At 38.9% G+C, this 26,332-nt stretch overlaps 1 protein-coding gene across 4 annotated transcripts; it reads left to right on the top strand.

The window, feature by feature from the left end:
- Positions 1–102: 102 nt before the first annotated feature.
- On the top strand, positions 103–25,569 carry LOC133305226 (protein HIGH CHLOROPHYLL FLUORESCENCE PHENOTYPE 173, chloroplastic). Of its 4 annotated transcripts, XM_061505383.1 has the most exons (13): positions 110–782; positions 924–1,136; positions 1,318–1,522; positions 1,634–1,709; positions 1,833–1,968; positions 2,103–2,207; positions 15,348–15,428; positions 20,096–20,185; positions 20,284–20,349; positions 24,709–24,765; positions 24,957–25,034; positions 25,108–25,155; positions 25,263–25,569. In XM_061505383.1, exons 1-13 carry the CDS (start codon positions 249–251, stop codon positions 25,332–25,334), a joined length of 1,761 nt encoding a protein of 586 aa, XP_061361367.1. In that variant the 5' UTR covers positions 110–248; the 3' UTR covers positions 25,335–25,569. The 4 variants fall into 4 exon arrangements, 1 of the variants encoding a protein (XP_061361367.1); XR_009750742.1 differs by lacking the exon at positions 25,263–25,569 and having other exon boundaries at positions 104–782; positions 24,917–25,034; positions 25,108–25,128; XR_009750743.1 differs by lacking the exons at positions 25,108–25,155; positions 25,263–25,569 and having other exon boundaries at positions 103–782; positions 20,284–20,427; positions 24,957–25,028.
- Positions 25,570–26,332: the final 763 nt, after the last annotated feature.

Genomic DNA, 26,332 nt, shown 5'->3' with positions numbered 1-26,332 from the left:
CGTGGAAGCACTGAATTCACCATTTTTCTGGCTGAATCCTAAATCATGTGGTTGAAAATTTTCCTTATGGGCTCTACCATCCTGTCGTCGGAAATTGCTAATACAAAAACACAGACCACTCATAACTTTTGGTTTCAAGGTATAACAAACCTAAACCTCGTCGGCGTTTTGCTCGTACTTAAAAAGCTTTTGCGGAAGCGCGTTCCCAAACACGATATTGGGAGATTTGCGGCTTTGGCATCTGAATCATGAGTGCCGCAGCGGCAGCAACAACATCTAGTTGCAATTTGTACTCAAAGAGTAAACTATCCTCGAATCTCCGAGGTTCTATTTCTTTCCCAAAAATCAGTCGTTTTCTGTCCTTCAATAACGTTCGTCCATGCCGCTCTTCTTGGTTGCTGCTAGCTCCCAGGGCTGCTGGCAAGAACGAAAATGCCCAAAATGACGGTGATAATGAAAAACGTGAGGTACAAAAGCAGCGTGTGCTACAGCAACCATCTGTGTCGCTTAGCCTGGACGACGTGAACCCGGTGGGACTGGGTCGAAGATCGCGGCAGTTATTCGATGAGGTTTGGCGTAAGTTCTCGGGATTGGGTCAGATATCTAGGACCATCCGCACCGATGATAAGGAGGCCCTTGATGCCCTTCTCGTCCGGGAAGGTCCCATGTGCGAGTTTGCCATCCCTGGCGCTCAGAATATTACTGTGCTGGTTGTTGGTGCCACCAGCCGCATCGGTCGCATCGTTGTTCGTAAGCTCATGCTCAGGGGTTACGCAGTAAAGGTGCCTCCTCAGTCCTCTCTATATTTTTCATTAATTTTAAATCTGATAGATGGATACAATACAAAGATTGACAACTTGATTTAAGTGTTTTTTCATCATAAACTGGTCTAAAATATTAAATGAATTTTTTCTCCAATTTAGGCTTTGATAAGGAGGGCAGATCAGGAGGTGGTAGACCTGCTTCCAAGGTCAGTAGAGATAGTGATTGGGGATGTTGGTGATCCCAGCACTGTAAAGGCTGCTGTAGAAGGCTGCAACAAAATAATATATTGTGCCACTGCCCGCTCTGCTATCACTGGTGATCTCTTCAGGGTTGATCATCGAGGAGTTTATAATCTATCTAAAGCCTTTCAGGTCTGCGCCTACCCCCCACAACACACACACAAGTAATAATAAAAATAAAAAAGTGTGCCTGAATGCATGCATGCCTTCGTATCCCGAAGAGGATGTATATCTAACTGGATAATTCATCGTTACATATTATTTTAAATCCAAATCTTGCTTGATAAAACTTCAAATTTGACACAAATTTCAGGATCACAATAATAAATTGGCGCAATTGCGGGCTGGGAAAAGCAGTAAAAGTAAGCTCTTGATTGCCAAATTCAAATCTGCTTCTTCATTGGATGGATGGGAAGTTCGTCAAGGAACTTACTTCCAAGATGTAGTTACCACAAAATATGATGGCGGGATGGATGCTAAATTTGAGTTCACCGAGAATGGAGAGGCTGTTTTCTCAGGTATATCTCATGGATATGGCTGAACAGTACCAACAGGCTTTGTAAGATTTATTTCTTATAAAGAAGTCTACACATTATCTTTTTACCCCTATATTTTCATATTATTTTTAGGGTATGTCTTCAATAGAGGAGGCTACGTGGAACTATCAAAAAAGCTTTCTCTACCTTTAGGTTGTACTCTTGACAGGTATCAGATACTAGATAAATGATTTTTGTGGATGAGATAATCATCTAGAATTGTTTTGTATTTTGCTAAAAGTATGAACTTCTATCATGCATTCATGCATAATAATTTGATCTGTCATGATAGGTATGAGGGTCTGGTTCTCTCTGTTGGTGGCAATGGAAGATCTTATGTATTAATTCTAGAAGCTGGTCCTGTGGTGGATCCAAGTCAGAGTAGATTGTATTTTGCTAGAATTAGTACAAAAGTGGGATTTTGCCGCGTAAGAATAATTTTCCTTTTTGACGAAGTTATGGTTTCTCCGTTCTGACTAGCCTGCTTTAAATTTATTTTTCTTAGCACTGATTATTGGTCAAGTTATAGCTTTCATGTTTCCTGTCTGTATTACTATGACAGGTTAGAGTACCATTTTCATCATTCCGCCCGGTGAAACCAGATGATCCAATTTTAGACCCTTTTCTTGTACATACATTGACAATACGCTTTGAGCCTAGAAGACAGGTGATGTATACTAACTTATTGTTTCCAATTCACTTCCTTAAATCTAGCTTGTATTTTAGGACCTTGTATTTGTCTTTGCAATATAATATCTTATTTTTGTAATATACAACAACTTGCTCTCCTTTCTTTTCCAAATATCTGGATAATGGGTGAGGAGAAAAATAAAGTGAGATCGTGGTTTCCCGTTAAAAAAGTCACAACATCTGAATGCAAAAGAAGGCGGTGGCAGTTTCTAACTCCTATAACATAAGGTGATTGGGTATTGCTGTCCAAACAAAAGCCTAATCCTGAGAGGGAATTTTAACATTCCAAAAGGATTAAAGCCTAAACCTGAGAGGGGATTTTAGCATTCCCAAAGGATTTAGGGCTGAATTGTGAGTGGAAGGCCTCAGAATTTAAAAATGGAAAAGAGATTTTCAAGATGTTAAAATATATTTTATGAAAGATCAATAGCTAATTATGGTAAATGAAAAACTACTAAAATTTCTCCCATTTGTAGCCTTTCATGTCTTCCATGCTATATGACCCAAAACTTTTGGAGTTAAACAATTTTAGGACCTTAGATAACGGACTAAACAAATACAGAGTTTATAGATGTAAAGAACCTTGAGATACACTAACAGAGGCCCACACAGAGGCCCACTAAGATAAAACTAAACACTAACAGAATAACAAATGTAAAAAGAAAGAGGATATTAGGTATTGTACAACCAGAAACATAATAGACTAAATACAAGCTAAACAAACGAGACTTATATACTCTAATACCCTCCCTCAAACTCAGCAGTTTTGGGAATCTAAAACTGAGTTTGCTTCTTAAATCTGCAAAACAGGAGACAAGGCTTTTGTAAGAGTACCTGCAATTTGATCAGTAGCAGGGATACGAGAGACAAGATCTTTTTGAATCACCCTCTCCCAAACGAAGAAGATGTCAAGCTCCATATGTTTTGTTCTAGCATGAAGCACAGGATTATGAGAAAGAGCCACCGTGCTCATGTTATCACACAGCACCTGAGGTGTGGCCAAAGGAACTTGAAGCTCTTGAAATAAAGATTTGATCCAGAGAATTTCAGCACAAGTTGATGCAAGACTTTTATTCAACCTCAGTGCTTGAACAAGCTACCAAGGTCTGTTTCTTGGACCACCATGACACAAGATTCGGGCCAACAAATAAACAAGCACCAGAGGTTGATCTTCTATCATCGGGTCACTAGTCCAATTAGCATCACAAAAGGTAGTCAGTGTTAAAGGGCTTGTACCTGAAGGAAGAGACCATAGGAGATTGTACCTTTAAGGTACCTAAGAATTCTCTTGACAGCCAGCCAGTGTTCCTCTAGAGGTTGGGCCATGAATTGACACACCTTATTGACTGCATAGCTTATCTCTGGTCTAGTAATTGTAGCATTTTGTAGGGCACCAACAATAGACCGAAAATGAGAAGTATAAAACAAATAAGTAGATCCACACCTTGAAAGTTTTCAGCCAAACACCATAGGTGAAGATATGCTTTTAGCATCATGCACTGTTGCTCGGGTCAACACCAAGAAAATAGTCTAAATCACCCAAGTCTTTGAGTGCAAACTGAGAGTGGAGCTGAAAGATTAAAGTCTGAATAAACTGACGACCAGGGCCTGTGATTATGATATCATCAACATACACAAGGATGAATGTTTTCAAGAGGCAGTCTTCATAATGAACAGAGAAGGATCACAACAACAGGGAGTAAATCCAAGAGAAAGCAGTGCAGTGCGCAACTTGTCAAACCAAGCTCTAAGAGCTTGTTTGAGACCATAAAGAGCCTTGTTAAATTTGCAAACAAGATGCTTATTAGAGTGCTCAAAACCAGGGGGTTGAGCCATAAATACCTCTTCCTCTATATCTCCATTGAGGAAGGCATTGTTTACATCCAATTGCCGTAAAATCCAGCCTTGAGTTATTGCTAAAGTGAGCATAATTCTAATAGTAACTGGGTGAACAACTGGACTAAAAGTCTCATTATAGTCAAATCCAGCTTGTTGATGAAATTTTTTTGCATCCAAACATGCCTTGTACTGTTTGATGGTTCCATCCGAGTTTTCTTTGATTCTAAAAACCCATTTGCACCCTATAGCCTTTCTGTTAGATGGCAAGTCACCAAGAGATCAAGTGTTGTTAGCTAACAAAGCATTAAACTCAGTTTTCATAGCCTTAAGCCAAGGGGAACTAGCCAATGCCTGTTTGACAGAAGAAAATTCAACATGGGTCAAAAGGGCTAAAGGTCTGGACAGAATGAGCAGGTGAGTGCAAGGGGATAGTAGAAGATGGTACATACTTAGAAACTGAAGAAGAGTCAGAGGAAGAAGAAGAAGAGTGCAAACCTGAATGGTTGGGGGAACTGTGAGCATGTGGAACTTCAGATTAAGTAGTTGGTGAAGTGTGAAGAGAGATGGCTGAGCTGATATGAGGGGTTAGTGGACTGACTGGAGAATTTGGTGAATTGTGTGACATAAGAGAAAAATTTGACTGATGATGACTGTTAGAAGACGCCAGGTCTTCACCTGGATTTGGTGAAAAGTATGTCAGGGTCCCAACACGCAGATGAGCGAGCGTGGCAGGCAAGCACAGCCCAGGGGTTAAGGATGCGATTGGGAAGCTGGAACATAGGAACCTTAACGGGTAAATTAAGAGAGTTAACAGATGTTTTTGCTAGAAAGAAAGTGATATTGTTTGTTTGCAAGAAACTAAGTGGGCTGGAGAAAAGGCCAAGGAAGTGGATGGAACTGGTTTCAAGTTATGGTACACAGGTATTAACAAGAGTCGAAATGGTGTTGGAATTATGATCGATAAAAGTTTCAGAGATAAAGTTGTGGACGTCAAAAGGAAAGGCGACATGATTATTCTGGTTAAGCTTGTAGTGAGTCATTTAATCCTGAATATCCTCAGTGTGTATGCACCCCAAGTTGGATTGCAATCAATTGATAAAAGCCAATTTTGGGAAGACTTGGAGGAGGTTTTGAGGGGAATACCTCGAGAGGAGAAGATTTTCTTAGGAGGAGATCTAAATGGTCATGTTGGTAAAAGCAATGGAGGTTTTGATAGAATTCATGGAGGTTTTGGCTATGGGACGAGAAATGAGACTGGAGAAGATATCTTGAATGTTGCACTAGCCTACGATTTGATGCTAGCGAACACCTTTTTTCGAAAAAGGGAGTCACATCTAATCACTTTTCATAGTGGCCAAAATCGTAGTCAGATTGATTTCTTTCTGGCTAGAAGCGAAGATAGAACTTCTTGTGTCGACGGTAAGGTCTACCCTGGAGAGTGTGTCGCTACGCAACATAAGCTGGTAGTCCTGGAGGTTCGGTTCAACAAAGTACTTACAATGAGGAAGAGGGCTCAGAACCCGAGGATAAGGTGATGGAAGCTTAAGGAGGGAAAAGAGAGAGAGTTCAATGAAAGAATGTTGCACGAAGGACCTTGGGAGTTTAATGGAGGAGCAAATGCTATATGGAATGAGATGGCTAAGTGTATTCAAAATATGGGAAGGAGGGTGTCGGGAGAAAGCAAAGGAAATGGATTTCATACAAAGGAAACATAGTGGTGGAATGAAGAGGTGCAAGAGGCAATTAAACATAAGAAGGAGTGCTTTAGATCTTTGCATAAAAGTCCCAGTGAAGAGAACTTGCAAAAGTTTAGATTGGCAAGAAAAAATGCAAAGAAAGCAGTGCGAGAAGCTAGAGGCAATGTTTTTGCTGATTTGTACAAAAATCTTGGGAGCAAGGATGGTGAAAAAGGTATATATAAACTTGCAAAAATAAGGGATAAGAAAAGTAAAGACCTCACCCAAGTTAGATGCATCAAGGATGAAAATCAAAAACTTTTGGTGAGAGATGAAGATGTAAATGCAAGATGAATGAACTACTTAAACAAGCTGTTTAATGGGGATGGAGATATAAGAGAGGTGGACTTAGAGGACGCTTATGATGATTTGAATAGAAGATTTGTGCGCAGAATTAATACACATGAAGTTAAGGAGGCTTTAAAGAGGATGAAGACTAATAAAGCCTTGGGACCTGATGGGGTCCCTATTGAAGTGTGGAGAGGCCTGGGGGATGTGGCAATAAAATGGTTGACCAATCTTTTTAATAAGATTCTCTAGACAAATAAGATGCCTGATGCATGGAGGAAAAATATGATTGTGTCTATCTACAAAAACATGGGAGATATACAGGATTGTTCAAACTATAGAGGCATTAAGCTAATGAGCCATACTATGAAGTTCTGGGAGAGAGTTATTGAGCATCGCTTGAGGAGAGATACCAAGGTTTCTGTGAATCAATTTGGATTTGTGCCACGAAGATGTACCATGGAAGCCATTTTCTTGATGCGACAACTAATGGAAAGATATCGAGAAAAGAAGAAGGACTTACATATGGTGTTCATAGACCTTGAGAAAGCATACGATAGGGTTCCAAGGAAAGTTTTATGGTGGGTTCTGGAGAAGAAAAAAGTACCATCAAAGTATGTAAAGGCAATCAATGATATGTATGATGGGGCTACTACATGTGTGAAAGCTTGCAACGGAACATCAAGTTATTTCCCTATCACGGTAGGTGTATACCAAGGGTCAGCTCTAAGTCCTTATCTCTTTGCCTTAGTTATGGATGAACTAACAAAAGATATTCAAGAGGAAGTGCCATGGTGTATGCTTTTTGCAGACGATATTGTGCTTATTGATGAGAGCAAAGATAGTGTTAATAGAAAACTTAAATTGTGGAGAAGCACATTGGAATCTAAAGGATTCACATTAAGTCGAAGCAAGACTGAGTATCTGAAGTGTGAGTTTTCTCTGGTAAGAGATGTAGACCAAGATCCCGTGCATCTAAGTGATCAAGAGGTACCCAAGAAAGACGCTTTTAAATACCTGGGCTTCATTTTTCAAAAAGGTGGAGAGATTGATGAGGATGTAAATCATAGAATCAGAGCAGGGTGGATGAAATGGCGCAGTGCATTTGGGTTTTTGTGTGACCGCAAAAACCCCCTTAAGTTAAAAGGAAAATTCTATAAAACAACAGTAAGACCTGCAATGCTATATGGAGCTGAATGCTGGCCAGCACATAGGCAACATGAGCATAAAATGGGAGTAGCAGAGATGAGGATGTTAAGGTGGATGTGTGGTTATACGAGGATAGATAAGATAAGAAATGAAGATAATCGACGAAAGGTAGGAGTACTACCGGTAGCTGAGAAGATGAGAGAACATAGATTAAGGTGGTTTGGGCCCGTACTGAGAAGGCCCCTGGATGCTCCCGTAAGAACAAAAGTTTGTTACCAAGAGCTCAACACAAAAAGAGGTAGAGGTAGACCGAAACTTACTTGGGGGAAGTAGTAAAACAAGATTTATTGGAGTGGGATATAGATTGGCGAACGGTATGCCGTAGAACGGAATGGAGAAAAGCTATAAGCATGGTGGAGGGTTAGACCCGTTGTTATTCCTATGTTCCAGTAGGTCCCTTTTTAGTCCTTTTCCCCTTCGTTTCCCTTTCTTTCTTACTTTTACTTTTATATTTTTATATATATATATATGTATATATTATTACTATTCTATTCTATTTATTTTTATTTTTACTTTTATGTTTCTTTTTTCAATCTTTTTGTATCTTTCATTTGGGTTCATCTACCACCGACCCCAATTATTTTGGGATATAGGTGTTGTTGATGTTGATGTTGATGACTGTTAGAAGGACTACTGTTGAAACTGGACTGATGTTCTGAATTGGTACACATATTATGCTGCTGGACAGCAAGGGGAACAGAGGAAGGTGGGCATGATATATTGGACAGAGAGGTAGGAGGTGAAGACCAAGATGCATAGGGAAACAAATACTCATTGAAGATGACATCTCTTGAGACAAATTCTGCCATCCCTGTTTATACAAAGATAACTGATACGATATCACCCCTTAGGGGTATTTAACTAATACACAGCTGTTGCCACGTCAGCTAGAAGTTTCCCAAATTACCCCGTAATAGAATGGAATGCAAGATGACCTTGAGTTAGTTATATACAGGGAAGGTAGCATGGTAAAGGCATCGAGATTCTGGAATTAGGATTGGAACTTGGGAGAGAGTGAGGCCTCTCCAATTGTCTCACATTACTTTTACATTTCTGCATTGTTATTTCATTTCCATGTTCATTGTAATTGTCTCTGTTTCACTATAATTTGAATTGTCTCTTAATGAATATATAAAATCTGATTATTCAGGCCAAAGGCCTTGTTCTCTGTGTTATTTACGTATTTGAGTTCATAGTAGTTAATGGCGCTGCAATAGCGCCGCGAGCCCCGCCGTATGGGCGTTGCGGTGCCTCGCCGCAAGAAACTGCGCTGCGCCCCACCGGAATGCAATAGCAGCCATTGCGATCGCATTTGCGGCCATATTGCTGCCATAAGTCAAAATGTCAATTGTCCTAAATTTAAATGTGTAACAGAAAAAATTTAAGGGATTTTTAGTCTATCCGCGTCTCTCTCATAGTTGTCAATAGCAGTTAGCGACTGATCCCGAAAATGGTATAGCGGTGTAGCGGGTAGCGGTATTACCGCTACGGTGAAGTATTAATTCCACATATATTATGCGAACAGTCAAGAAACGAGGCAATATTGCTTTTAGTATTAATGCTCAAACATAAGAAGTCACACAAAATCAAACACATAATTCCACAATCAATGTCAAATACAAGGAACATAAAGGAAGGATCCAAAATTAAACACAATTGAACAATAAAATTGTCAAATAGTCAAGTACAAGAAGTGGACTAATAAAGAAAATCATCATCATCTCTGGATTCTCCATCAAATTCCAACATGGGAGTGGTGTAGCGGGGTAGCGGGTGTAGCGGGTAGAGGTATTGCTGCTAGGCTACGCCGCTACCTTCTGCTACGGCCAATGTCGCGTAACGTCGCAGTTTGTAGCGGCCGACCACCGCTACCCGCTACGGTAGCGGTTTAGCGGCGCTACGGGCCGCTACTGTCAACCTAGGTCTCTCTATGTCACTTCTACTATCTCTGCCTTTAAAAAATGTTTCTTTTTGTCATTATTTCTGTCATATATCTATTCCGCTATTTCCGCATCCGCAATCCGTTATAACTCTATAGCGTTTTTCGGGGTTGGCCGCGACATGCCGCAATCTGCATTTGATAACTATGATTGAGTTGTTGGTCTCTATCAATTGGTATCAGAGCTATCCGGTCCGGGTAGCTTTGAACAACACCAATCAGAAAGAAAAGAAAGAAAAGAAAGAAAGAATGTAAAACAGATCCGAAGAATGGAGGAAAGCAGAGAGACAATTGGAAAATAGATTTGATGATTGGAAGAAAGGAGAAAGGCAAGTTGAAGAAAATCATAGGGAGATACTCAGGCTCCTTGGTGAACTTCTTGAGAAGACCAGTAATCATTCTAACAGTTAACGAACGGACAGAAGGCGAGATGGAATGCAAGTTTCACAGCCAAAAATGGAAACCCAGAAAGGTCTGGTGATGGAGAATCGATTTTGCAGAATGAAGATTCCTTTATTCTATTTAGAAGATGATGCTTGAGGATGGTTAATCTATCTGGACAATATTTCCAGGCGAAGAAAATCCATGAAGATGAGAAGTTGAATGAGGTAGTGAAGGGGCTTAGAGGCTTTGCATTCAATTGTTACAAATGTTGGAGTTGGCTCAATCCTAATGCAAGCTGGACTACATTTGAGAAAGCTTTTGTAGAAAAATATCTTCCCGAGAGTTGTTTGGTTGATGATGAAATAGAACCAAAAACTAAGATGCTATAGGGTGAGAGGATCGAGGGTGATGAAAAGATGAGTGAGGTGGTTCAAGGACAACTTAGATATGCAGTCCAGAATCTACGAAATTAGAGATGAAGGTGGAAAAGAGATCTCTACCGGAGAAGATTGAAACTTGTGATGGTTCAATAGAAAGCTTCCTAGAGTTTAAAGAGATTGGAGGTTTTGTATGATCCACATTAAAGAAGAATTCGCAGAAGGAAATCATGGAAGGAAAAGAGACCAAGAAAATTCATGAAGTCATGGATGAAGAAGAGGTTTCAACAAAGAAGACGCAAGAAAAATGGAAGCCACAACCAATAGAGGAGGTGGAGCTTCCATCACCATTACCCAAACTTTCGGACTTGAATTTTCTTGTGAAGTGGAAGGTTCATCGCTGCGTAACTCTGGAAAAAGGAAGCGTTTTAGAATGTGCAAGAGGTTGAAGGAGGACCAAACTAGGGCAAACAAAAAATTGGGCCAATTTCTAAACCCGGCCCAAATTTTTTATTCAAAAATGGTAGTGTCAGCCCAATTCGAAGAGAATTGCTTCTTCATGTCAAATTTATACAAGGAGTGGACATGTGAGCCCACATATTTGGCCGAGTCAAATGGGCCCAAAAAATATGGGTGTCAACAAATTGAGGTGAATTGGACCATTCAGAAACATGGGCTTACAATTACAAGCCAACCAACTTGGTTAGCCATGGACCCACTGGCCCACCTTTTCTATCACCAACAAAACCTAGCTTTCTTGGTTTGTGATGGGGACGGCTGCAGGGAATGACGTGGGTCGTGATGTGCCTGTGTCAGGTGGGGCAATGCTGCCTTCTTCATTCCTTGGTGGTGTGAGGTACTCAACATTTTCTTTCACTTCACTGAAGTCGCCGCCATTTGCTTCTTTGGAGCAGCAATCGTCAGCGGTGCAGAACCCAACGATGATGTCAATTGGAATGACTGGGGCAAGAGTGACATAACCACCTTAGAGGAGTCTCACATGACATTAAACACCAGCAAATTTCAGCAGACCTGTAATACCGGTTTTGGATCCATTTCCTCATTTCTGATTCTGTGCTCAAGTTATGAAATTAGAGAAGCGATGGTTCGTGCATTATTTATATATAAGGCAAATAGAGATACTGTGGTAATGAATACTTTGCTGCCTTTATTTTGTTATTGGGTTTCTCATAGCATAGGGTCCAAGGAAATGGACATAGCTCTGAAGGTGTTCGATAAAATGCCTAAAAGAAGTGTCCATGAAGATGTTTTGCTTGATGGACATTTTCCAGCTGGAGGTAGACATCTTTATTATATAACTGTTGTCACACATGTTCTCTTCATTCAGCAGTTGTCTTCTTTTGTGGCAAGCAAAGGGAATCACCCGAAGGTGGGGGGCATTACTCCTGGAAAACAATACCAATGAGATGCTACAATTGCTGCATTCTCAAAATTTTCTCATTATAGTGGTGGACTTGGTTTGTTTTTGGAGCTAATGGTTGAACTTTTTTCTTGGTGTGGATTAGAGGAGTCATGGGATCCCGGTGGATATTATCATACTTTGGGCACATATGGGTCTTTACAATTTAAGCAATGGGATCCCGGAATAAAGTTCTCAAGAGCTGATCTGCACCTTGAGGACAAGGTGCTTAAAAGGAGGGGAGTATTGATACGATACCACCCCTTTGGGGTATTTAACTAATACACAGCTGCTGCCACGTCAGCTTGGAGTTTCCCAAATTACCCGTAATAGAATGGAATGCAAATGACTTTGAGTTAGTTATATATAGGGAAGGTAGCATGGTAAAGGCATCGAGATTCTGGAATTGGGAGAGAGTGAGGCCTTTCCAATTGTCTCACATTACTTTTACATTTCTGCATTGTTATTTCATTTCCATGTTCATTGTAATTTTTCCTTGTTCTGTAATTGTCTCTGTTTCACTATCATTTGAATTGTCTTTTGATGAATATATAAAATCCGATTATTCAGGCCAAAGTCCTTGTTCTTTGTGTTATTTCTGTATTTGAGTTGTTGGTCTCTATCAATAACGCTTATGACTGGAAGAGTAACCAAGAAAAACACACTCTTGAGACCTGTACTCTAGTTTATGTTTGTTGTAAGGGCGTAGAAAAGGAAAGCAGGCACATCCGAATATTTGTAAAAATTTATAATCAGGGTGTTGGTTGTAAAAGGGACAGCAAAGTGCAAGGAGGCTGTTGGCAAATGATTTATGAGATAAGTGGCAGTATTAAAGGCAAAATCCCAGAATTTTATGGGTAACGAAGCATGAGAAAGTAATGTGAGGCCAGTTTCAACATGTCTGTGTTTCCTTTCTACTATGCCATTTTGATGATGAGTATAGGGGCAAGTTAATCTATGGATGATGCCATGAAGATGCAGATATTGTGTAAAAGGCCTAATCTCTCCTTCCTAATCAATTTGATTAGCCTTAATTTGAGCTTGAAACTGAGTACTAATCATGGTATGAAACTGTTTGAAAAGTGGAAGAGCATCAGATTTTTGTTTAATGGAATATAACCAGGTGTAACGAGTGTGGGCATCAACAAAGGATATATAGTAGGAATTTCCTGAACTTGATTTAATTGTTGCTGGACCCCATAAGTCACTGAGAATTAATTCAAAGGGTGAATTATAAATAGTGGTGGAAGCAGTAGCTGGGAGTCTTTGAGATTTTCCAATACAGAAAGAAGAGCAAAAATCTAAGGCAGTTTTATTATTGAAGTGTATCTTACAGGTATGTAGTACATTTTGAAGAGATGCATGATGTGGATGTCTAAGTCGACAATGCCACAATGAGTAGGCAGAATCAGAAATTACACTAGCAGGACTACATGTGTTTGACTTAACAGAATTACAGTTTGGCAAATGTAAACTATTCTGTCAACAGATTGTGAAGATTGAACAACATTACAACTAGACAACAGAGAAGAAGATTGAGTGTGTTGAGGGAACACAATGCTGGAAAAACAGTAGAGTCCATCTTGGCCCAATGTTCCTTCTAGAAGGACTTTATGAGACTCCTGCAATTTAACGAAGCATTTAGTAGGGTGAAACTCAAAGAACACATTATTATCACGAGCAAAGGCACTAACACTTAATAGATTCTTCATAAGAAGATTTTTGAGAGACAATTTGTTTTAGTGTCTACACGTGACAGAAAATTGGAGTAACCAATGGCATGAATACGCAAACCTTGACCATTTCCAATGAAAACTTGACCAGTTCTAGTGAGCTGTTGACTTTGAAGAAGGTTAAATGGATTTGCTTTCACATGATGACTTGCTCCAGAATCTGGATACCATTCCAAAACAGACTGAGGAGTAGGTGTGGGAAGAAGAGCTAGTTGTTGAGCAGCAACCATTGCCTAAGGAATAGTATTCTCCATAGGCTGATGAACATACTGAAATGATCGTTGATATTTGGGCTGTTGTGGTTGACGAATGAATTGACGTTACTGCAGTGGTTGTGAAGCTTGGAGCATTTACTGTGGGAGGTTGAAGAGTTGGTACAAAGTTCTCATCAAACCTGTACCAACAAGAATGCACATCATGTCCATACTTGTAACAGAGTTGACACAGCACGTTTGCTCTAGATCCACGACCTCTGCCTCTGTTTGATCGTCCTCTAGACCTTCCACAACCTCTGTTAGCAGGATTGGAGTGACCTTGAAAGGAAGACTCTGAAGTTTGGAGCGACTGGTTCATGCTTTGTTTTCCATTCGCAGAAACAGAGGCGAACAAAGCATTTTGTTCCAGCTGATTTTGTGCTTGGGCAACGTTCACAGTTGCTGGTTTAGACAGCAAAATTTCACTTTGTTTAAGTTGTTCATATGCCATCAGATCTACAGCAAGAGAGCAAGCATTTTTGTGACTTTGTACATTTAGAACAAACGAGTTGTAATCTGAAGGCAATCCTTCAAGAGTATAATCGATATGATCATCCTCTGACACTGGATTTCGAATCGCCTTAAGCGAGTTACACAGAGACTTTATTTGCGAAAAATACTCCGACACAGATTTCGTACCTTTCTTGATTAGGTGAAGCTCAGATCTGAGCTGTCTCGTCTTCGATTTCATATTTCCATGAAACATTATATGTAATTGATCCCAAGCTTCATGCGAGTGCTTAACTCCTAAGATCTCATTCACCATTGGTTCAGATATAGTTGAAAGTAACTAGGTTAGCAACATTTTATCTTGCATGAGCCATTCCAGAAATGCAGGATTTACGTTCTCACTTTCGCGATCTTCTTCCGTCAGATACTTGAGAGGAATTTTTGGATTAACCAGGAATTTGTGAAGCTGATGTGAAGTTATGATAGGCTCAACGATTTGGTTCCAGAAGAGGTAATTTTCTTTAGTAAGTTTGACTGAGATCTGGTAATTGAAGAGGGAAGGTGCTTTATTCTCCACAGTTCCACTTCGGACGCTTTGATTCGCACCACTCTGGTTGCTGCTGTTGTGATTTTCAGGTGAAGAGGATGTTGTGGAAGCCATTGATGGAGGGAAGAAAGGTTCAGGCCCTCAGAAAAAGAGCTCTTGATACCGTATTAGAGATTTAGGAGAGAGAGAGAAGAGAGAGTGAGGAAGATAGATCCATTCTGATATTATTGTAAACAACAACTAAGAGATACATGAAGCTCTCTATATATAGAGCAAAAGGCCCACTCTGAGGTCCACATAGAGGCCCACTAAGATCAAACTAAACACTAACAAAATAACAAATGTAAACAAAAATAGGAGATCAGGTACTGTACAACCCACTAAGATCAAACTAAGCACTAACAAAATAACAAATGTAAACAGAAATAGGAGATCAGGTACTGTACAACCAGAAACATAATAGACTAAATACAAGCTAAACAGAAGAGACTTATATACTCTAATAGACAGAGGGAGTGTATGATGACTCTGCCTTACCAATGCTGTTGTAAGAGATTGTGATCATATTGAAATGACTGGATCCTTCTTGGTTTCCTGCTTAGCATCAGACCAAAAGTGAGGTCATGGTAGAGTTCAGGGTTGTTGTTGTTGTAGTTGTTGGAGGACAACGCCATAATGGTCCAGGGTTCAAATGCTGGTAGAGTAAAAAAAAAAGAAAAAAGTGAGGTCATGGTTATCCTATACATTTTTTATTACTCTTATTGTCCTTTCCCGTTAAAGACCTTACAAACTTCTAAACATGTGCAATATTTTATGAAGTCGCCTATTTCCTTACTTTTTTTGCATTACTTTCCCCCCTCTTTTACCTACTTAAACTTACGTTTTTATTTAAATTAGTGTATAATTGCATAGTTCTGATCCTGTCTTCATTCTTTTTTCAGAGGCCTGTCGAAGTAAATGCGACAATGAAGCAGGATTTGAGAAGCTTTAAGCTTATATTGGAATATATAAAAGCCTTGCCTGTAGGTGCTTTTATGCAGTTTAAACTACAACAATGTTGATTATATGCTTGTCTAATGTTCACAGTATATGCATTGCAAAATCACTGGTTGAATTGTTGATTACAATGGCATATTTTTTGTTATGAATGAATAGGATAAAATAGTTATTTCATTTGTTTCTTGTCAAGATTATAAAGTGCAAGGATGCCAACAATAGTGTGAACTATAAAGGATGACATCTTTTTATTTTATTAAGATCCTTAATTTTTTATCTTTTGAAAGATGCAGTTATTCATATAAATTTGAATATGTCTTACAAACTATGACTCTTTGGTAGTGTTAGAAATAATAGCATTGTATTATTTATTATTCTGTTATTCTAGCAGGTTATTTGGGCTTGGCCCATTAGGTCATTTAACCTCTTTAAATAGAGGTTCTTTGTACAGTTCTATATACAATTGAATACAATATACATTCTTACTTTTAAGTTTGTACCAGAGCTTATATTCTGGGAAACCTCGCTTCCGCATAAAACCCTTATCTCGCCGTGCATTATACCGGCAACCCTTTTTTAGCCCTAACCTTTAACTAGTCACCAAATATTTATCCTTAGCCTTGAATAGTCAAAAACCAGCCTCCTCAACCTTGAATAGTCAGAAATCAGCCTCTGTTTGCCGTCAGTACCGCCGTTTGCTACTGTTCACGGTCACCGGAAAACTTTTCCGGCGATGGTTTCAACCGGTACACCTGCGATCAGGCTCTCCTTCCTCCGGCGACCGTCTCTGTAGAAGGCCCATCACCGACGGACATCTCATGCGCCCTCATGCACGGGTGACCTTCTCTGCGTGTGGTGCTCACGCGCCCCCTCTCACCGGCGCGTGAGCACTGTTCCAGTGACCTTTTCCGGCCATTCCTGGACAGAACAACTCGCCTTCCTCTCCTCTTTCCAGATCTGGTCTTCGTTCGTTGTGGGTCTCGTCCGTTCAGAGGATATCAGTGATTCTTTGCTCTCCATTAGTTGTGCTATTCCTTTCTGAGCGAAACCTCAGGGTTCTTTGTTTTTACTTGGTCATCTTTGTTTTTTTTTTTTTTTTTGTGATGGAAGGCTTAGGTAGTGTATCCAAAAACATTATTGGTGTAATCTTCAGTACTACTCCATCCATTACAACGATGAAACTGACCGGATCTGTTACTTACAACTTACAAGACCTGGTCTACCTCAGTTAAGATCTGGTTTACTGGTCAGGAATATGGCCAACATCTCACAACTAAGTCTGACAATATTTCAAACGATCAGACATCTGAATGGGAAAAGATTGATGCTCAACTGCAGTCCATTGATCCGACAATCATAGACATTTTCATCTCCTTTGAGACCTGCTATGACGTATGGGAGGAAGCTAAAAACCTTTACACCAATGATATTCAGCAACTTTATTCAATTGTCTCAGATAATGGAATTGCGCAAATCTCAAGAGTCTCGAATGGAAACTTATATTGGTAAGATTCGTTCTTTGATGCAAGAATTCTTAGCTATGTTACCTCATGCTGCAGATGCCTTTGCGTACAAGAAGCAAGTGGAGCGCTTCTTTATGGTCGTAACCCTCTCCGGTCTTTCCGAGGAGTTAGAAAGTGTTCGTGAGAATATTCTAACCAGTGCTGAGACTCCTAGCTTGTCACACACTTTCCAGCGCCTTCTGAATCTTAAGGATAAATCAACAGCTCCCACATATGTGCCAGCTACCGATTCCACTGCATTCTTTTCTCGTTCCAATGATTCCAATTGGAAGAGTGAACGCGGACGTGGACAGGGTGGCCGCGGACAGAGGCCTCGTTGCAATTATTGCCAGAATCTTGGACATTTTGAAGAACGCTGCTATAGGAAGTACCCTCACTTGAAACCACTAACTCCCAACTTTGCGCAGACTGATGTTACACCACCTTCTACTGGTTCAGTAACTCTTTCTAATGCCGACTATGAGGCACTTCTCAATAAGGTTTCTTCTCAGCATCCTACTCAAGACACTGGTAATCATGTTGCTTGCCTTTCTCAATCATCTCTTGGGCCCTGGATAATAGACTCAGGTGCTACTCATAACCTTTGTGGTAATAAGGATCTTTTCACTTCACTTTCTTATTCTAATAACTTACCCTCTGTCACTCTTGCTGATGGCACTAAGGCTCCTGCTCGTGGAATTGGGGAAGCCAACCCAACTCCCCTTTTAACTTTGAACTCTGTTTATTATATACCTGGCATCCCTTTTAATTTAATCTCTGTTAGCCAGTTGATTCATTCTCTTTCATGTATTGTTACTTTCTCTAAACAATCCTTTTCTATGCAAGATCCGGATACGGGGAAGACGATTGGAGCGGGCATTGAGTCACGAGGTCTCTACTGTCTGATTGCACCACCTTCTCCAGTAGCGTGTTCTCTCACAGAGTCTCCTGAGCTAATTCACAGTGTTCTTTCATGTATTGTTACCCTCACTTGCACTTGCTCCCATTCATCAATGGCCCCTTCTACAGCTTGATATCAAAAATGCATTCTTACATGGTGACTTGCAAGAGGAAGTATATATAGAGCAACCACCAGGTTTTGTTGCTCAGGGAGAGAATTCTGGAATGGTATGTAAGCTTCGTAAATCTGTATATGGTCTAAAGCAGTCCCCTCGGGCTTGGTTTAGTCACTTTAGTTCTGCTGTTCAATCCTTTGGCTTAACCAGAAGTAAAGCCGATCATTCTGTCTTCTATAGGCATAGCTCTTCTGACCAGTGCATCTATCTCCTAGTCTATGTTGATGACATCATTATTACTGGCAACGATCAAGTTGGGATTGATCAGTTAAAGAAATACTTATTCAATCAGTTTCACACCAAAGATCTTGGCAGATTTCGATATTTCTTAGGGATTGAAGTGGCACAGTCTAGGCAGGGCATTTCCATTTGTCAGAGGAAGTATGCAGTGGATATCCTAGACGAGACTGGTATGTTGGGATGTAAATCTATTGATACACCTATGGATCCTAATGTTAAGTTGTTACCCGGACAGGGGGAGCAATTGGCTGACCCTGGTCGTTATCGCCGATTACTTGGAAAGTTGAACTATCTTACTGTGACAAGACTAGACATCTCTTTTGCAGTTAGTGTGGCAAGTCAATTCCTTGACTCCCATTGGGATACAATTATCAAGATTCTTCGATATATCAAAAGAGCACCAGGAAGAGGTTTATTATACACAAATAAAGCGACTGCAAAGGTATCTAGTTATTCAGATGCTGACTAGGCAGGTCCTCCTTCAGATGACAATCCACCTCGGGGTATTGTGTTATCCTTGGAGGGAACTTGATCTCTTGGAAGAGTAAGAAACAAACTGTGGTTGCAAGGGCAAGTGCAGAGGAAGAATATCGGGCAATGGGAAATGCAACCTGTGAGCTCATCTGGCTAAAACAATTGCTTAAGGAACTACATCTCTGTGAACAGCAGCCCACGAAGCTCATTTATGACAATCAAGCAGCATTGCATATATCCTCTAACCCAGTCTTTCATGAGAGGACCAAACATATAGAAATTGACTGTCACTTTGTTAGAGAGAAGATTCAGTCAGGAGAGATCGAGACAACATTTGTCAATTCCAGTGATCAACTTGCATATGTTTTCACTAAGGCTCTTAGAGGTCCCTGAATAGATCATATATGTAACAAGCTGGGAGCTTATGATATATACGCACCAGCTTGAGGGGGAGTGTTAGAAATAATAGCATTGTATTATTTATTATTCTGTTATTCTAGCAGGTTATTTGAGCTTTGCCCATTAGGTCATTTAACCTCTTTCTTTAAATAGAGGTCCTTTGTACAGTTTTATATAAATTGAATACAATATACATTCTTACTTTTAAGTGGTAGTAATCTTTGAAGTCCTTTAATGTAATTATATTGCCTAATGCTCTTTGAAATTTACTTTCTCTTCTATATCTCTTTCTCTTTCTCTCTCTCTCTCTCTCTCTCTAATGCACATGGGCGCACACTCACATACATGCACTATATTTCTTTATCATTATTGTTTATCTATTTTCACTTGAAAGAAGATGACAACTCGAGTCTGGCAACCTTGTAAATTGTAATGCTTAGCCTTCGTTTTTCCAATTGCTAACAACTTTCCAGCTTTATACATGCACTATATTTCTTTATCATAATTGTTTATCTTTTTTCACTCGAAAGAAGATGACAACTCGGGTCTGGCAACCTTGTAAATTGTAATGCTTAGCATTTGTTTGTCCAATTGCTAACAACTTGGACCAGCTTTTGTTTAAACTGTCTCTCCCCCGCCCCCCAACATTCACTTATTGAACCTCTTTCTCTTGTAGGAATATTGATATTCTGGAGCAAGTTATGAAGGGAATTACTTTCTTCGTTATCATATTGAAATTAATTAATTATTTGAAGGATGCTATTATCTCTTATATTGTTCCTTGGCAGTGTGAAAAGTACTTGTACGGCATACATTCTTTCATTGCTTGTTTGCAGAGCTTGTTCTGCTTGATGACAATAACAAAAGTTAGTAACAATGTGGAAAAAAAAAAAGTAAAAATGATTACTGTTCTTGACAAGGCATCCGGATGATATATGTTCTATGGTAATGTTGATACTATGTATCATCCTAATGTAAATTTTGCGTGTTAACATCCTGCAGACTGGGCAAGAAACCGATTTTGTCTTAGTTTCATGTTCAGGATTAGGAATTGAGCCTTCCAGACGAGAGCAAGTTCTTAAAGCCAAGAGGGTTGGTTCCATTCTTTGTTTAGATTCTTTGACTAAGTTGAGTGTTGCTTCCTTTGTATTTTTGGTTATGTTTAATTATTTCAATGACAAATTCTCCAGGCAGGTGAAGATTCCTTAAGGAGATCTGGCCTTGGATACACAGTAGTTCGTCCTGGTCCCTTGGAGGTAAAGTCCCTATTGCAGCTTGCAGGTGGAACATGTACCTGAATGTGCATTGGATTGATTATTGATGGCTTATGATTGGTAAAATGTTGTTCACAATTACTGCTCTGGTTTAGTTGCACAAATTAGCACTTTTGTGACTTTTGGATGCTAGGAGGGAAAAAAATGAGTACAAAGTGAAATGAGAATATGTGTGATTGCATAAAAACTGGCAAATCCACAAATGCCTTATGGAGTCAAATGGCCCTACCAACCTCACTAATATTCTTCTATAGATGATGGAGCTTACATCATTAATCTCATCGTGTATTTTGAATTGCCTGTCATTGTTTCTCAATTATTTGAGTGACTAATCTGTAAGAAGACAAGCCTTCAAATTCACTTTACTCATTTGAGTACCACCAATCCTTCATATAATTCAATGTCTCTTTTTTGTGTGGAGATTTCTATTTATAGAGAGCATTTGGATATTAAGCATTGATGGGAGAACCGGACCAGATCTGCTGGTTTGATTAGAAGATCAATGAACGGGTTAGGTTTCCAATCCATTCAACCTATAAAACTGAATCAGCAAAAAACTGATGAACTTGTCAAACTAGTCTAAAACTTGTGAAAACAAGTGAGGAACAGGCCGACCTGGTTTGGAGTAGTTTTTCCTTTAATAAAATTGGCCAATATAATGTTTTTTTTTTTTTTTTTATTTTTTTTTAAATGAGGAAAAAGGGATAGACACATACTTTTGAATTTTTTATTTTTTTTTTGTTATCAATATCAACAACACCTTTATCCCAAATTAATTGGGGTCGGTGGTAGATGAATCCAAATGAAAAATACAAAGAGATAAAATTACAAATAAATAAATAATATATATATATATAAGTAAAAAAAGGGTGTAAAAAAAATTAAAAATAAAACAAAAAATAAAAACAAAAAAACAAAAAAAAAGATAAAAAAAGATGGGAAAGAAGAAAAGAGATAAAGGAAAAGAAGGGGAAAAGAAGAAGAGAAGGGAGATGAAGAGGAAAAGGACTAAAAAGGGACCATCTGGAACATAAAAATAACAACGGGTCTAATCCTCTACCATGCTTATAGTTTTTCTCCATTTCGTCCTAAGACACACCGTCCACCAATCTATATCTCACTCCATTAAGTCTTGTTTTACTATCTTCCCCCAAGTTAAGTTATGGTCTACCTCTACCTCTATCTTCCCCCAAGTATCATACTTTTGTTCTTACGGGAATATCTAAGGGCCTTCTCATTACGTGTCCAAATTATTTCAATCTATGTTTTCTCATCTTTTCAGCCACCGGTAGTACTCTTACCTTTCGTCGAATGTCTTCATTTCTTATCTTATCCATCCTCGTATAACCACACATCCATCTTAACATCTTCATCTCTGTGATACGAACCCACCATGGTTTGGGCCCCAAATATAGTAGTTGGCCCAAGTGAAGATGCTATTGGCTCAGGAAGTGGAAAGACTGAAGGCCCGAGTAGAGATATTTACTGGAATACCCTCTAACAGAATGCATGCGTGGGGGAAATTGGTTAAGATGGGAGGATGGTGCTTGAGGGGGATGTTCTGGAATCTTTGGGAGGTTTCGGATCCTTTTGGATATTGGGAGAGAGTGAGACCTCTAGAATTGTCTCACAATATCTTTTATATTTTTGCATTGTCATTTCCTTTTCTATTTCCTTATCTTTGAAATTGTCTCTGTTTACTGTTCTTGTAATTGTCTTTGCTAAAGATATGAAAAAAATGATGTTATTCAGGCCAAGAATCTCTTTTATTGTTCTTATTTCTAGAAACCTGAGTAGAAGGTCTGTAACAATTGGTCCTGGTGGCACTGTTGATCGCCTCAAAGCTCGTTTGGTGGCTAAAGGATACACTCATATATTTGGTCTTGACTATGGGGATACTTTTTCTCCTGTTGCCAAGATGGCATCTGTTTGCCTATTTCTTGCACTTGCTGCCATTCATCAATGGCCCATTCTACAGCTTGATATAAAAAATGCATTCTTACATGGTGACTTGCTAGAGGAAGTACATATGGAGCAACCACCAGGTTTTGTTGCTCAGGGGGAGAATTCTGGAATGATATGTAAGCTTCGTAAATCTTTATATGGCCTGAAGCAGTCCCTGCGGGCTTGGTTTGGTCGCTTTAGTTCTGCTGTTCAATCCTTTGGCTTAATCAGAAGCAAAGCCGATTATTTTGTCTTCTATAGGCATAACTCTTCTGGCCAGTGCATCTATCTCCTAGTCTATGTTGATGATATCATTATTACTGGCAGTGATCAAGTTGAGATTGATCAGTTAAAGAAATACTTATTCAATCAGTTTCACACCAAAGATCTTGGCAGACTTCGATATTTCTTAGGGATCGAAGTGGCACCATCTAGGCAGGGAATTTTCATTTGTCAGAAGAAGTATGCACTGGATATCCTAGATGAGACTGGTATGTTGGGATGTAAATCTATTGATACACCTATGGATTCTATTGTTAAGCTGTTACCCGGACAGGGGGAGCAATTGGCAGACCCTGGTCGTTTTTGCCGATTAGTTAGAAAGTTGAACTATCTTATTGTGACGAGACCAGACATCTCTTTTGCAGTTAGTGTGGCAAGTCAATTCCTTGACTCTCCTTGTGACTCCCATTGGGATACAATTATCAAGATTCTTCGATATATCAAAAGAGCACCAGGAAGAGGTTTATTATACACAAATAAAGAGAATGCAAAGGTATCTAGCTATTCAGATGCTGACTGAGCAGGTTCTCCTTCAGACAGACGATCCACCTCGAGGTATTTTGTTCTCCTTGGAGGAAACTTGATCTCTTGGAAGAGTAAGAAGCAAACTGTGGTTGCAAGGTCAAGTGCAGAGGCAGAATATCGGGCAATGAGAAATGCAACCTGTGAGCTCATCTGGCTAAAACAATTGCTTAAGGAACTACATTTCTGTGAACAGCAGCCCATGAAGTTCGTTTGTTACAATCAAGCAGCATTGCATATATTCTCTATCCCAGTCTTTCATGAGAGGACCAAACATATAGAAATTGACTGTCACTTTGTTAAAGAGAAGATTCAGTCAGGAGAGATCGAGACAACATTTGTCAATTCCAGTGATCAACTTGCAGATGTTTTCACCAAGGCTCTTAGAGGTCCCCGAATAGATCATATATGTAACAAGCTGGGAGCTTATAATATATACGCACCAGCTTGAGGGGGAGTGTTAGAAATAAAATAATATTAAATAGAATTGTATTATTTATTATTCTGTTATTTTAGCAGGTTATTTGAGCTTGGCCCATTAGGTCATTTAACCTCTTTAAAAAGAGGTCCTTTGTACAGTTTTATACACAATTGAATACAATATATATTTGGTATTTGCAAAAAGCAATTAATAGAATAATACTTCTTCTAGATCTCTTACCTTAAAATTCCATTAACTCCCTATTGAAACCTTAGTCTAAAAACCTTGACCAATCCTAGCCAACATTCCCAGACAACCTAGAAAAGTCATAAATGTATGAGTCCTTGCTGCTTCATTGGGGTATGCTGTTAAATGCAGACAAGACAGAGGTCATACCCCTCAGCGCTTTACTTGTACTTCTTACCACCCACTGAGACTATTTTCTCAACTCTCACTTTATCTATGCCTCATCACGAAAAGTGATCAATACTGTTTAGCTCATAATGACTAAATTGTGTTTAGTTATTCCTTTGTGATTGAAAGATCAAATGTTAGAATTCAACAAATAGTCTCTGTATAAATTTGCAAAAGTATAAGTACGTGTACGGATTGTCCTCATCCCATTTTCGCTAGATGGGATTTAATGAATAGTAATTTTGTTTTTTAATAATCTCTTGTTTTCAGTTTTCATTACATGGGGGACATCATGTCTTGTGTTGTCTCAGTTCTCCTTAATTTTTGTACTCTAAATCGGCTTTTTCCATTGTAATTTGTTCCAAAACTCTTGAAATTGGCATCATCGTGGTCCCCTGGCTAGAAATGGTTGCTAAGTTCTCTTTGGTAGGGTCATTTTGTCAGGGTTGCTTTGCGGCAGCCAATTACAAGTTGTAATTCATTAGTATGATGTCTAATCAATGATGTCAGGGTCATTTTTATGCCAAATTATTTTTATTTTTTACAAAATTCAAACTTGCATTGAAGTTCGGGAATGGAAGGGGCTTGTTAAAACATGACTCCATTATAATTTTCCAGAGAATATTACAGTAAATTATTAGAACCTCAAGAAAGCTGAATGAATTTTGTAGGGAATTCGCCCTCTGCAATCTGTTTGTAGTGTGGAAATATAATTAAGCGTTTTTCTCATGTTAACTAACTTGCAGTTTTTCTGACAGGAAGAACCTGGTGGGCAGCGTGCTCTAATATTTGATCAAGGAAACAGAATATCTCAGGTTAGTGTATTCTATTCTTACCATTATTGTGCAAGCCTTTTAGCCCAACAGTTGTTATCAGATACACGTTTCTTGTTTTGAGTTTCTTTTTCCATTCTTTATTGATTTCACTAAAGTGTTTTACATGCCCGTAAACCATTTTTCACAATAGGAATAATTGAGGAATGCCAAATGTTATCCTTGATTTTTAGGGCATCAGCTGCGCTGATGTGGCTGATATATGTGTGAAGGCACTACATGATACAACTGCAAGAAACAAAAGCTTTGATGTGAGTAAATCCTGCTTGGTTATAAGACTGAAGTCAATGCCAAAAGAAACTAAACCTTTTCAACCTTGTCTAGGTATGTTACGAGTATGTTGCTGAGGATGGGAGGGAGCTTTATGAGCTGGTATGGGAAAAATTATTGATGGCATTTTTTATAGAGGCAAAAAAATAAAATGAAAAAGCTCTTCGTTAATGCATTCATGGAAACTGATTATTTTTGGGTCTGCTCAGGTTGCACACTTGCCTGACAAAGCAAATAACTACTTGACACCTGCCCTTTCTGTCTTGGAGAAGAATACTTGATAGTCCCCTGTGGAGACAACATACTTCCCAAAATTTTAATTATAAAATCGCTTCGTACTTTGTTCTACTTCTTCATGACTGCCTCAGGTGGAATGTAACTACTTTTCCTGTATATATATTCATATGCAACCCAAATGTACGACTTGGGAAATTAAAAATTTATAAATTCCTCCTTTGAAAATTGAAACAATAAAATATATGGCATTGAATGTACAATTTGTCTCCTAGTGTTTGATTCCCTTATTTGTAAACTCGCTAACAAATTCATCTTATTATTGTCAATTTAGAAATAAGTTTATGGGTTTAATGTTTTCAAAGTGAATGTAAGTAAGTTATTTATATTTGCTCTCAAAATGACGTAATTTTAGGTTGAAAAATTAAAAAATTATAATGAAAAAGATTATTATAACATTGAAATAAATTATAATTACAAAAGTATTTTGATTTTCGCCTCAAAATGACGTCGTTTTATTGTAAAAAAAAGTGAACCTTAAGTTTATATCTTAATAGACCAATTTGTATTGACAAAAAAATATAGAATAAAAGCAATATAAATTTCACTAATAAAAAAAAAACAATATGAATGATATTTTTTGGGACCAAATTTACAACGGTCGTACCTTCCAGCACCTGTTATAATTTAGAAAAGCACATTAGGGCTTTCGTTTGGGGTGCAAACACAGCCGCAGACGTACTCACCAGATTCCTTGGAGTTTGGCTTGCCCGCCAAAGCAGAATGGAGGCATGGGATTAAGACGCATGAAGGAAACAATATAGCATTTCTGATGAAAGTTGGGCATAACATTCTAACCAAAACAGACGCCCTTTGGGTCCAAGTTATCGGAAATAAGGATGGGGTGGAAAATGCCTTGATGCCAGTTACTAAAGGCTGCTCGAATAGCTCTACCTTATGGAAATGCTTGGTAAGAGTATGGCTTCATATTATATCTCAGCTGAGGGTTCTGTTGAGCGATGGTGTATCTACTAATTTTTGTTCT

The sequence above is a fragment of the Gastrolobium bilobum genome, unplaced genomic scaffold (genome assembly GCF_033153095.1).
Source record: "Gastrolobium bilobum isolate Gb01-03AN ecotype WA unplaced genomic scaffold, APGP_CSIRO_Gbil_v1 utg41381, whole genome shotgun sequence".
In the NCBI taxonomy this organism is placed as follows: domain Eukaryota; kingdom Viridiplantae; phylum Streptophyta; class Magnoliopsida; order Fabales; family Fabaceae; genus Gastrolobium; species Gastrolobium bilobum.
This window is presented reverse-complemented; position numbering and strand designations above follow the sequence as displayed.